General features: G+C 41.0%; 1 protein-coding gene across 2 annotated transcripts in view; it reads right to left on the bottom strand.

The window, feature by feature from the left end:
- The window catches only part of TAOK1 (TAO kinase 1), a 63499-nt gene that overhangs the window by 29408 nt on the left and 20930 nt on the right, over positions 1–13161 (bottom strand). For both annotated transcript variants that reach the window (XM_085078340.1, XM_085078339.1), the window contains exons 2-3: positions 4478–4704; positions 643–714 (exon numbers count right to left, since the gene is read on the bottom strand). In XM_085078340.1, the coding sequence (XP_084934466.1) occupies positions 643–714; positions 4478–4609 (204 nt within the window). In that variant the 5' untranslated portion in view covers positions 4610–4704. The remainder of the gene's footprint in view (positions 1–642; positions 715–4477; positions 4705–13161) is intronic.

Genomic DNA, 13161 nt, shown 5'->3' with positions numbered 1-13161 from the left:
CATCTGGGGTGGCCATGAAAACACTTAATGTCTAAATCTCAGAGGCACAATTCTACAGACCCCTCTGCAAAGACTGCCTTATTCCTTGGGTCTGGCAATTCTTCTGGAATTATGCTGCTGTTCAGATTTTCACATTCATTCATTCACTGCTGTTTTGCCTTTGTTTCACCTGCTCATGAGCACAGTCATTCCAGGGAAGGATGCATTCTGCCTCACTACTTTGTACAAGCAAGGCTCCCTCTGAAGCTCTCACTACTGTTTCCATTCCTATTACTCCTTTGTCCAGGAAGCAATATTGTTTTCTTGAAGGGTATTTAAAATGGAGCACTTAAGGGCAATAAGACACCAATATACAAACCCATCATTTAATTTTTTTTTCCTTTCTACACATTTATGTTGTCCCAAAAAGAGCCCTTCATGTCTGAAAGAAGAGAGTCCTACCCATCTTTTCCAGGAGCAGACTAGACAGGAATACACTGTGAACAGTAAACTAATTTTAATTGCTTTGTTTACTTAGTACCCTCATTCACCTTTACAGTTACAGAAAATATTTCTCCTGCAGGAACCCAAGCTAATTAAAACCATCCTACATAATAAGCATTTGCAATGATCAAGGTTTAATATACAACATATTCTACATACCTCATTGGACTGCTTCCCACTATATGACATTTTCTTGATGGCCACCACTTCATTGGTGCGCACATCACGTGCCTGCAACAGAAAAACACCATCCATCAGATTCTTCAGGCCCCAACTTTCCATAAGATGCAAACCACACACAATCAGAAAATAATCTTTATTTCTTAGTTCACTTTTGCAGAGCATTAAACTAAAATATCTTCTGAGGGTTGTGACTGCTGCAAGAATCAGAAATTTCTTTCCGAAGTGAAAGATCACCCTCCTGTCTGGGAGACAAGGTGTGACATTTTTCCATGCTCAGCATCCAGCAAGTCTCTGCAGGAGTCAAGCACTGTGACTTTTAAACTAAAAATCACAGCTAATAAAAGCAGCTCTGATTCAAGTAGAAGGGATTTTCCCTAAATCACCTCTCCCTGCCCAGGTCCATTCCATATGAAACAGAAGATAGGCTCAGCCACCAGTTCCATTCAAACCATAAGGAAAAATGTCACCTGATGCACTGGTGATATGTACCTGCTCCTGGCACTGGTGACTTTCTCCTCAATGCTCCCAAAAATTAACTTTTTTGTCTTAAAGAAAGGCAGATGATACAGAGAGAGATGGCAGCGATCCAAGTGACCCATCTTCAGATGAGACTTCTCAGTCTCATAGTATTGTTATTTACACTGCACCATAAATGTACATAGTTTTTCACACCTCAAAGGCAAATTTCCTGACTTCAGATAGCAACAACGCAAGGCAAGAAGTAGACAAGAAGCTTTGTTTAATTCAGCACCAAAGCAAGGGCTCAATCCCCATGGCAGGAGAAGAGGCAGCACCTTGTAGGAAGGATGGCTGCAGACAAGACCCCAGATTTCCTCTGTTAAAAGATTTCAGCAGCACAGGAGGGTGGTGGAGGAAAAGACCTTTGAGTCTCTCTGATAATAATAATCAACTTGGACATGAATCCTAATGATATAAATCAGAATAATGTGCACCACAGCATTCACTGATGACTGATGAAAATGCTGATTTTTAATATATTTGTACTATCTAGCACATCCTACCAGAACATGTATTAATGAAATACTAGGGCTCTGCCTTTTGTAAAAAGGTTTTTCAGTTATGTTTTAATTCTGCTGTTCATTAAAGAGATTCCCAGAATTCCCTGTCAGTCTTTATTTCAACTGGTTATGATAAGCTTGAACCAATACTAATTTTGCTTTTCTTTTTGTTTGAGGGGATCCTCTCACTGATAGTACCTGTAAAGTTCAGTGGGGGATGAATATTTTTGTTGTGTGAGACAAAAAAGGTAGAATAAAATTCTGTCTCCTAGATCTTTACTGATTAGAGACAATCTCTTAAACATTCAACTGGATGAAGAACTGCCAATAAAACAGGCAAAAAAAAATACTACAGTGGAGCAGAAGGAACCCAGCTCTAACAAAAGAGAGTGGGCTATTCTTCTCCTCCATCTGCAGTGTTCCAGTGTAGTAGGTTTCCTGTGTCAAGCAAAAGCTATTATTACACTGCAGAGCAGGGAGTAGGGTAAGGATAATACCAAAAATGATTCAGAGGTGCCAGACTTGCAGTTTCTAAGAAACTAAAACCATGAGGTGAACCAGCAAAATTCATATCAATTATGAAAGAAAAAAAAAAAAACAACAAAACTTTCTGCCATTGCAGGATGCATCAGAAACAAAGAGACAGGAGTAAGATCAATGTATCACCCATTGCTGGGATCACTGCTAAAAGGGAAGGAAGATGGGTACAACTAACAGTAAAACACTAAACTGTATTTCAAATAAGGCAGGGGAGATTTCAGGGTAATATGGATTTTCTGCTGGGCAATTACCCCCACACCTATCTATCAACCATGGTTTTTGGTGCACGTTGTATGCCATGAAAGCAGCCTGGAAAGAGGAAGCTTTGCATCAGAAAACCCAAGCAAACAACACCTGACAGGGTTTGCTGAACACCTACAGTCCTAGAGAGGGAGAAGTGTCCTGGCTGACACCCCAGAAATATTAAAATCATGGAGTTCCATTTGCTTTTTTTTAGTTTCCCTGTGATCTTGAACAATTGAAAAAAAGACAGCTCCTAGACAAAAGCCAGGAGGGTGTGCAAGGCCAGCTCCCTTAAACCATCCAAACAAACAAAGCTTGTTTTATGGCAGACATGTATGCACATATATCCTGCTTTCCTCCAAAAACTCCACACAAAAGATCAACATCTGGGGACCAGAGTAGCTTCAGCATTAATACAGCAAAGTATGCACAAAGAAAAGTGGAGTATGTCACTGGCTTCAGTAATACCGTTTTAAGCAGTTATTAACTATAATCTAGTATTATATTAATTAGAGAAAGTTTGCCTGCAGTAGCAGAATCAAAATCTAGTTAAAGAAACTTAAGAGAAGTTTTTCTCTAGCTTTACAGAGCAATAAAGCACCCAAGACATAGACTCTTTTATGTTTCACTTCTTCTGCTTATTTAATTCACATTAAATTTCCCTCTCCATATTGTCTCTCTCATCTTTTGGGCTCTTAATTGAAGGATGGGGTACATTGCACAGAACACTTTCAGAGAAAGAACAGGCTAGAAATTAATGCCTCTGAGCTGCAATGGCTTTGGAGAACGAGCTGGAAACAATGACAAAGTTCAAGTCATGGCAGCTTCCTGCTGGTGTTGGGGAATGCTGTTTGCATCCAGCTCACAGGCTACCTGCAGCTGCATCATGGGTTTCCATACCTGTGTGGTCCATGCATGCTTCTGTAAGAGACAGCATTCCCAGAAAACTTCCACAATATTTCTTCAATAATATTTCCACACAGCAGGAAGACAGATTTGTCACTTCCCTCCCTTTATATTCACTCTTTAACCAAAGTGAGTAAATGAGGTGAATTTAAGGCCGCAGGTGAGTATTGCTTCGTTAGAAAACACTTCCTCCCCCAGATCTGTTCCCAGACAGTGGTGGCTCATAGTTTTAAGCAGGGAACAAAATTAAGAAGCTTTTCCTAATTAGTTCATCTGTGCTGCATTAAATTTGTGCTGGAAGGTTCCCAACATGGTCTGCTGCAATTATTAACACTGAATAGGCATCTCATAAAATAGTGACACAAATGGCTTTCTGAAGGAAAATTGGCAGGTTTGGCCACGCCTCCTATAATTATAAACCTGAAAGGGTTTTCTGAGGAAAGTGTTTTTTAATGAAGGCCTCACAGTATTTGGTTAACATACAGCAACCTGCACTGAGGTTACTGTGAGGATCCCACTGCCAGCTGAGCTATAAAAGCAGCCTGAGAAAAATTCTGCTGTCCAGACGTTCATGTCAAGTAAGTTTTATGCAGATGGATACTGGGATTCTTGCCTGCAGTAGGAATGGATGTGACAGGACAAATGACAACAAAAGCACCAACACTCAGGTGTCAAACACAAAGAATAGCTTTAAGGGAGCCTGGGGGTATATACAAAGAGGGAGAGAACTCAATTTCTCTCAAGGACCAAAAGGTGATAAGGAGATGATCAGACCAAGAGAACTGCAGTGCCAGTCACAATTGATGGAGCACAAGTCCATGTTTTAATTTGCACATAAATCCCTGCTTGCAACATAATGATGAACCCAAAAGCACTAGGCAAGGACTAAGTTTCCAGGGGGTTTTTTGTATGCAAACACCTTGCAGATACTGCAAGTTTGTGAATGGATTGAGACTATACAGACACAGAAGAAAACATCTCTGCCCCAAATACCACACAAAAGAAGTCACAGTAGTTTCTTTTCCTCGTTATGTTCCAAAAAGTCTACATCCACAGTCTAAAATCAAACACAGCTAAAATTCACAAGTCATGGTGCTACTTACAAAATAAACTGCTCCGAAGCTTCCATGGCCAATCTCTCGGAGATCTGTGAAGAGCTTTTCTGGATCTTCTTTGAAGAAGAGCTCTGCAATTTCGGGGTCCTTCAGGCTGCCCGCTCGGCTGGTTGATGGCATCCTGCTGGGCAGTCAGCCGACCGACTATCTGGGTTTAAAGTGCTGCTTCAACCCTTGGCTCATCTGTATGAATGGAGCCTCTTCAGCATGGATTACTGCAAGAAAAAGATTGCAATCCTTCACTGATTATCCTCTGCTCAAAGAGCCTGAAACAAGCCACAGCAAAGCAGCTTCCACTTCCTCCAGAGCAAGAAGCCCTGGTGTGTGAAGCAACACACCCCTGTGTGCTGGGATAATGCCACAGCCCCACTGTGACACCAGTCAAGCATTTCTTCAGGACAGAAACCAAAATCAAAACCCAAAATGAGATACATTCCAAGCTCCAGCATCTGCTCAGTCACCTGCAGAGCAGTCAGAGAATCTCCGACCTACAGTGATAACCAGTTCATCACCAGTGAGTCCAAATTATTGTGACTCCCTCTGGAGTTACACCTGCAGTGTCCTAAAGAATTGTTTGGATTTTGTTATGTCTATCACGAACTGCCTGTTCTTCAGAGGTTTACTTGCAACCCCTTTCCTCAGAGAAACAGCATCTGGAACAGGAGATACCCAATTCCACACCCACTGCTCGTCATTCTGCTCTGCTTCAGCAGAGGCAAAGACATTTTAATTGTGATGGCACATGAGACAATGGACAATACGCCATTGGCAAACACTGTCTTCAGGGGAACTTGCAACTTCAGACACAACTGCAAATGTATAAAATTCTTTCTGACTGCACCATGAGTTTGCTTTCCTTTACTACAAGTCTTGTGTCTTGGAATCTATCCAGAATAAAAGTATACTGTTAAGTTATGCTAAAATCTTACTGTATCTTTACAACAGGTAATGCCAAACCGCTACAAGTAAAATGCTCTTATTTTTCCTATAAAAGGGAGGTATTGGGATTTCCTATTAAATCCCTGTAATTTGTCACCAATAAAAACAAATTCTGTCACTGGCAAACAGTTAATCACACATCTCTCTTCTTTCCAAAAAAATCTCTGTCTGGCCAAGACTTGTGCTTTTTTTATTCCTATTTCATATCTCAACTCTGTTTTTTTAAAAAAGTTGGGGGTTTATTTTCATTATGAATATGTGAAAGACACCAAACCTGAGTTTAACCAACATATCAGAAGGCCCTGTCCGTCCATATCTCCTCCCTTTCTGGACACTGTAAACTCCACCTTTCTCCAAGCCTCTAGACCATCAATGAATCATTTGTTTTCCACTCCCTGCAGAGCAATTCCTGCAAGGATGGAAAAAGACATATTCCTGCATGTTTGTGCTCAGTGGTTCTCTTCTCTAGAGAGTTGCAGCATGTGGAAGTGCCACAGCCTGCCTGCTCCTTGTTAGAGACCTCCCAGCATTGCTGCAGAGCCTGTGAAACACAGAGAAGACAAATCTAGCTGTAAACTCCACAAGAGCCTCCAGTTTTTCTGAAGAAGACATGCATGGGAGAGAAAACACAGGGAAGGAAAGCAAAACCTAGCATTTTCCTCCAAGCAGACAGCAATCAAAGAGATTTATAACGCAACCCAGAACGTGTTCTGTGATAGCCTGCTCTCAGGGGATAAGGAAAAGTCGACACTCAAATCCCAGTGGTGGAGCAAGTAGAAGAACACACATACAGAAAATACGCAGCTGCTCCCAACTCTGCCACCCTGCACTGCTGAGCACACACACATTTCCTATGGATGCAGGATCACTGCAGGAGCCTTGCAAGCAACCAGCATCTGCACACAGCTGCCAGGGAGGCCGAGTGGGATGCACAGGAACAGGACTGTGATATCCCCACCTTCCCTTGCGTAACACAGTAACTAATACAGTGTGGGAAGGGAAATAATTAGCTCCAGCTCAGCCCTTACCTGAAGCACACTACATTTATGAAAGCTGGAGGAAAAGTAGGTTTTTTGTTACTTTTCTTTCTTTCTTATAAATCAACAATATTCCACTTGATTCCAGCCCTAGCAAGCACATAACACTGAAAGACAACTGTTTCACATTTACAGCCCCCGACAAAACAATAGACAAAAAGCATGTCAGAAAAGCAAGAGAAAGGAGCTGGGGGAAGGGAGCTGATAACCAGAGCACACTCAGTATTATTGAAGGAATGTTTCTTGGATCGACGGTAATGATGTCATGTTCCATCTTTTAAGAAGCATCAGATTCTTACAAAAAGGACATTGTTGTTCAAAAGCAACTGCTGCAATCCCAGAATGCCCTTTTCCCTACATCTGTTAGTCAGAGGGGCTAGGCTTGGATAAACCTGCTAATATGGCCAAAAGTCACATGTCCCCGCGAGCGAGCGTGCATGTGAGAGCAGCGCGAGGGGAAAACCCTGCTGCAGCTGAGATGGATTACTGCCTTCTCCCCCTCCCCACCGACCCCCCATGCCAAACCAGCCACCACACTCATTCTTGGCGTCCTTTCTGAGCATGCCTCTGAAATGTCATCAACAGGAACATTTCTTCCTGCAGCTAAAACTCCTACCAGGCCCATTGACAACACACACAGGCGTGGGACGGGACAGAGCAGAGCTCCTCACCTGCTGTGATACACCTTAAAATACATTTTTTTCCCCCTTTAATCCTGAGAGCATCAAGACAAATTTCATTATCTTTATTCTTAGAAATAATTGCTGCTTTGAAATGCATGAGAATAAAAACATTAAGTATTAAAATGTATTTAACAGAATAGTCACAAACGTGTACATGACAGTGTGCTTATCATCTGATCTGTTTAGATGGAACAATAAAATGCATTAATGTAAATTCCATCCGTAAGAAATCTTTACACAATCTTGCTTAATAAAGCGCTCCCATTTTTATGGATGCTACAAAATAAATTCCCTCAGTCTTCTTTTTACCCAGACAACAAGGCACTGCCTGCCAAAGCCCAGCAGTGCCAGCAGCAAAGCTCTGCCTCCTGCCTTGCAGTAATGACACCTGAATGCTGTGGGGAAATGGAAGGGAAAGCAAGAGAAGTGGCATACAAAACAGCTACTGCATTATTTTAGGTGTGTTAAAAATACAGGCGAGACTTAAGATTAAAACAAAAAAATCAACCCTCCAACTAAACTGCACTGAAAATTAAACCACACACCAGCAGGCAGCTGGTTTTCTAAAGTACAGTCAAGTTGCACTTGGGTATTTTACATTCTTCCACCAGTAGTCTCTTCACTACAGGTTTTTCAGATTGGTGCAGCTATACTGTTAAACACAACTGTTCCCAGTGGATGGGACTGATCATCTCATTCAGCTGAGATCAGGTGGCTGGGTCCTGGCTCTGGCCAAGGAACAGGCACTGCAAACAGGATACAGCACCCTCCGACTGTGCGTGACTTCCTACAAGCCACCTCGCAGGCTGCTAAAATTAGAAAAAATAAATTCACATTTTATCCTAGGTGTCACTCATACAAAAAGAGAATACTGCACTGCATAAACACTACTACCAGGACTTAGATCAACTCCACTCTTAACCAATAAGGTGGTGTAGGAACACGAGAAAGATTCAAAGCAAACCAGGGAATGACCAAGGCACAGGACTGGCCCAGCTCTATTTCCACACAGCAGTCTGAACTCACTACACTTAGTGGCTACCATTACTGGTATAAATGACACTGACTACAGGCCAAAATGTTTTATCAAATTACTTTCATCTGAACAACTATCAGTTAGCAGAAACCGCATGCACACATCCACAAAAGTCTATGAATCGATAAGGTGTTACATCCCTGTAATTATGGCTATATTAAAGGTACACACACACCCCTTGAACCTCTGACACAAGGAAGCTGAAGATGAGGACGGGATAAGACCTGTTCTCTTTGGAGTTTTCTGCCTCCTGCCATGTCATCTCAAGCTGAAGTTAAGACGCACCCCTGTGACTAACATCCCCTGGGATGCTGCAGAGCAGAACAAGCAAAGCTCAAAATGGTTAGTTGCCATATTTAAAGTGTGTATTTCAGTCTTATGCTACAGAGACCTCACAGAAATTAAAATCTGTCCACACTACACTAAACTCTCTGACAACTGTCATTGTCACAGATAAGTGTTTTCAGGTAATAAACCAATGCACAAAGAGAACGTGTTTGGCCTTCCCTGAAGAGAAAGGAACTGTATATTGAGATTTTCACCTGCCCATCATATGATTTCTCAAGTTCCTATCCAAACCAACTCAGTGAGTGACACTGATTAGAAGGTACTCAGTTACACTAAGCATGAGATACAGCAAAGCATTTGTAGTTCCTTAAGGTGGCTCAAAAGTTTGCAGAAATCAAATTACACCAGAGTCACTCAGAGATAATCAGCATGGAAGAGCAGCATGCCATCCCTACAAATGGCATTTCAAGGAATTAACATACCCAACATCCTACAGCTTCTACACACAAGAATACCAGAACCAGAGCTAAACAAATACCATGTGAGCACAAAATGGAGACAACAAACAGACTTAAGCATCCATCATCCCATGTCTCCCCCTTTCACTGGAAGCAAGAGCCACACAGACTTCCACGACAGCTAAGGAGGCCAACAAGAAAGCTGTCCTCCATTACTGAACTATAAACAAAGTTATTTACAATTTGAGACATAAATCTTGTTTTATGTTACTCATCTGCTATCCCATACACTTAGCACTGTAACATCTATAAAAACTTTTCTTTGGTGTCACAAATAGCTACACTGTGTTTCTGCCTGATAGAATATATATGACACTTTAAAAACAAACAAACCAAGCAGGAGACCAGTTACAGCCCCTATGATCTTTAGAGCTGACACTCTTACAGCAAAGACTAAAAAGTGAATATGCAACACAGAAAACTACTGCTTCTTTGCAGATCTTACTCAAAGTAATAAAACAACCAACAAAAAAGCCCTCACACCACCAAAAAACAACTTCCCACCACAACATAACTTTATTTAGAAACTGATCTTTAGATTTTTTTTTTTTTAAAAAAAGAATCTACACTGCAAGTAGTGCAAACAGTTGCTAAATTTCAGTGTAATTTTCTCTGGCACGATCTAAAGCAAAAGCATCAAATAAGATGGGGAATGAGTGTCATCATGCAACTGTCAAAAATGTGAAAAGGGATTTTCTCTTACTTGCATATGGGTCAGATCCAGGGAGTGTACGAAGCTGAGATTAAATTATCCTCTCAACACACTATTAAAAATTTCCTGAATGGCTTCCAGCTGACACTGAAAATTTCCACAACTATCATAAATATGATAAAATGGAACTATTGAAAGAACTTTTAATTTTTTTCTTTTACTTGCAATTATGCCTAAAGTAAGACCTAGATGGCAAGAATGCTTAAAGAATGGTTACATTATATAATGCTTAAAATAATGAATTTTAAAAGTTTCTGTGCAGTATTGAATACTTGACCTAAAAGCACAATTTTTTTTTCAAGTAGCAGACAAACCACTCCCCATTTCTATAAACTCTGAATAAAAGCTTGCAAGGTAAAAAAGATGAAAGCAGTCTAAGAAAAGTGAGAATCTAATCTGGAATGGGAAGTGGAAGGGCTGTACAGTTCATGGGAACACAGCAGCAATGATGAAGGTCCAGCATCAGAAGAAATGAACACATTACACCAGGCAGTGCTGATATATGTGACTTTAGGAATGACGCTACTACCCTTGACTTAATTTTGTGATCTGCATTTAAATCAGCCTTTAAAATTTTAGCCTGACAAATTCTATGCATGGAGTTACCTCATCCAGAAAGATAAATGGCAGGAATCACCTACTACAGGTCCTATTACTTTATTTGCTGCTCTCAAAAGCCAGGTGCCAGCCAGTGGTGGGGCCTTTCCACAAGGGCACAAAAACAGGAGTTCTGTTGGCTTCTCTGAAATTCAGAGAACCTGCAGCCAGTGTGATACTGTCAGATTCAAGACTGTCTTGTATCCATCCCTCTGCACAGCTCAGCAAACACAGGGGGACACAGGTTCATCAGATCCTTCATAGTTCCTGGGAAAGTACATTCTTGATCACTGCACCACATTTCTCCTTCCAGCAAGCTTGTCAAAACTATATATAATGTTTTTTATTGCTTTACATTTCTTCAAATCTCTTTTAACCCAGGTTCTGGTCCACCCAGCCAGGCTTTTTTTTTCCTGTTTTGACAAAAGCAGAGCAATTCTCAAGGGCCCTACCATGCTCTGAACACATGGAAGAAGAGCTACTCTGCTCACAACAGAAGGTGGCTGTTTCCTTGAATAGCTGAAAATCAGCTTCCTGTCCACACTCAGTGACCCCACACAGATGGCATCAAGACAGTTGTGTTCCAGTGACTGTCACAACGGAAGGTCCATCAGCACCTCAAACCTCCCAGAACAGACAGAAATTGTAGTCCCTTGACTCATGTGAAACCCCATATCACAGTCTCCTGGCTCACTTGGCTAAGCCTCTCCCACAAAGCTAACAACATGTTATTTTTTCTCCTCCTAGTTTCTGCAATTTGGAATTCTTCCTAGAGTGGCAATTAAGGAAAAAAAAAAACAACAAACCAACAACCAAAACCCAGAAATGAAACAAGAAAAGGCTGGAGATGCAGCAAGTGGCATTTAATTTCTCCCATGCCCTGCAAAAAGGGCAAAGGGCAACTCAGGAACATCTCCCTTGGGATCCTGCTAACTTACTTTTACCACTTAGTCGTGAGCTGCAGCTCAGATAAAAAAATGCTGACAAAGTAATGAACTTGCCTTTCTCTTAATGATCTTAAAATCATTCTTTTCAGTACATTTGTTCTCCACACTGGATCCACCAGGGCTGTCAGTCATTAAGGAAAAGGGAGGTGCAGATGAATGACATGCTACAAGAAAACTGTTAGAAAAATGTTAAATACTCAGAAAAATATCCAAAAAGCTGTCACAAAACTGATCATCCTAAAATAATGCCAACTACAAGCAGAAAAAAAGCACCTGGAATGGGATGAGCAAACTGGATTGTGGAAGGTACCCGTGGAGCATGGGAAGCCCCACTGAGATTTTTTCCACCTTGCTTTTCAGCCCAAGCTCATGTACATGAGATGCTCCTTTGCTTTCTGCCACTCCCCAGGAGAAGGGGAAAGACAGAATTGCTTCATCTCCAAGTGAGGAGACCCTTCTGCAGCCGAAGCCTGAAGCAGGTGAGATCTTAGAGTCGTGCTGGACACTTCCATCACCTGCCTTGCAGCAGCAAGGGCACTTCACATGGTTGGTAACCCCATGTACACCTCTGTAACAAAGCTCTGCTTCCTGCACAGGAACAGAGATCTTTCTCCATAGGAGTTCAGCAAAGAACAGGCATGAAATGAAATGCTGTCCCCTTTATCTTTCACATTCCTTCACCTAGGTATTTCTAGAAGGAATAGATTAGAAGGACAAGATGAATCTGCACCTGGATATTACAGTGAATTCTTGCAATTTTTTGTCTGTGTGACCACCTATGTTCCAACAGGCTTTTCTTCCAAACTCAGTACCTCTTTCTTCATCTCACAAGGAACAAGCCTACCATTCCTATAAGATTCCTTTCTCAATTTCTTTTTAAAAGATTTTTGAGGAAAAGTTCTATCCTGAAAAAACCTCTTTGCAGATTTTTTTCCTTTCTCTCTCTGCTTTTCTGTTTTTTTTTTTTTCTTTTATTATACTTTTTCACAGAATAGCCTCAGGAAGACACTTTTATGTTCAAGCACTGCTTGCATTTCTCTTATATGTGTACTTGTAGACTCTGCGCCTTACTTTGATTTCCTCTCAAGATTCTGACACTAAAATGTCCATCAACTCCTTGAATTACTTACCCCAGCACACTTTCTGATCCCACTGAGCTGTTCTGCTTGGGTGTTTACTTTCCAGGAATGTCACTAACAAAAGGGTCAGAAAGTTGCGTTTCCCAAACCTTCACTGATCAAGCCCAGGATCTGTGGTTTTGGGCTGGGTGTAAATATTTATTTTTAATTATTTCTACAATCTTTCAAGTTTTCTAAGTAGTGCAAAAGATAACTAACTGGGTAAGTGTGTACTCGTGTTAAAGACAAGATATTCTAAACAAACTAAATCTCTTTTGACAGGTTTCATATGTCAGTTATAAGCAAACACAAACATACTCAACACTACCAGTACTCCTGAAAATACTAGTTTTGTTAACTGGCAATTTTTACAATGTCACTCACACCAAATCTACCACTGGCCCCACTGTTTAAACAATGCATATAAAAGACATTACCAATGCAGTTGAGAAAAATTAATGCAAAAAAGCATCCTGCATTTTTTTTCTACTATTTAAAATAAAATATCCCAGGAGATTAAAAATTAGACCTACAGAACAGCTGAAGAAGAGCCAGCATTCGATTCTCAAAGACCAATGCCATGAAAGTTCAAGAAGTGCTCACCATTCCCTGACATATTCAACACTAACATCTCCTGCATGTCTATGCTTGTGATAGTTCTGGTACATTTATTAAGAAGGTCAGCTCTAAATTTAGTGATTCCTTAGGCTAGCAAAGCTATGAGGAAGGCAACTGGAAAAAATGAAATCTTCTGTCCCCCTTCTTTTGCAATTCATTAAGTGCACAGTCGTTGCCAA

Source organism: Lichenostomus cassidix, chromosome 19 (genome assembly GCF_008360975.1).
Source record: "Lichenostomus cassidix isolate B80296 chromosome 19, HeHo_3.0, whole genome shotgun sequence".
Lineage (NCBI taxonomy): Eukaryota > Metazoa > Chordata > Aves > Passeriformes > Meliphagidae > Lichenostomus > Lichenostomus cassidix.
This window is presented reverse-complemented; position numbering and strand designations above follow the sequence as displayed.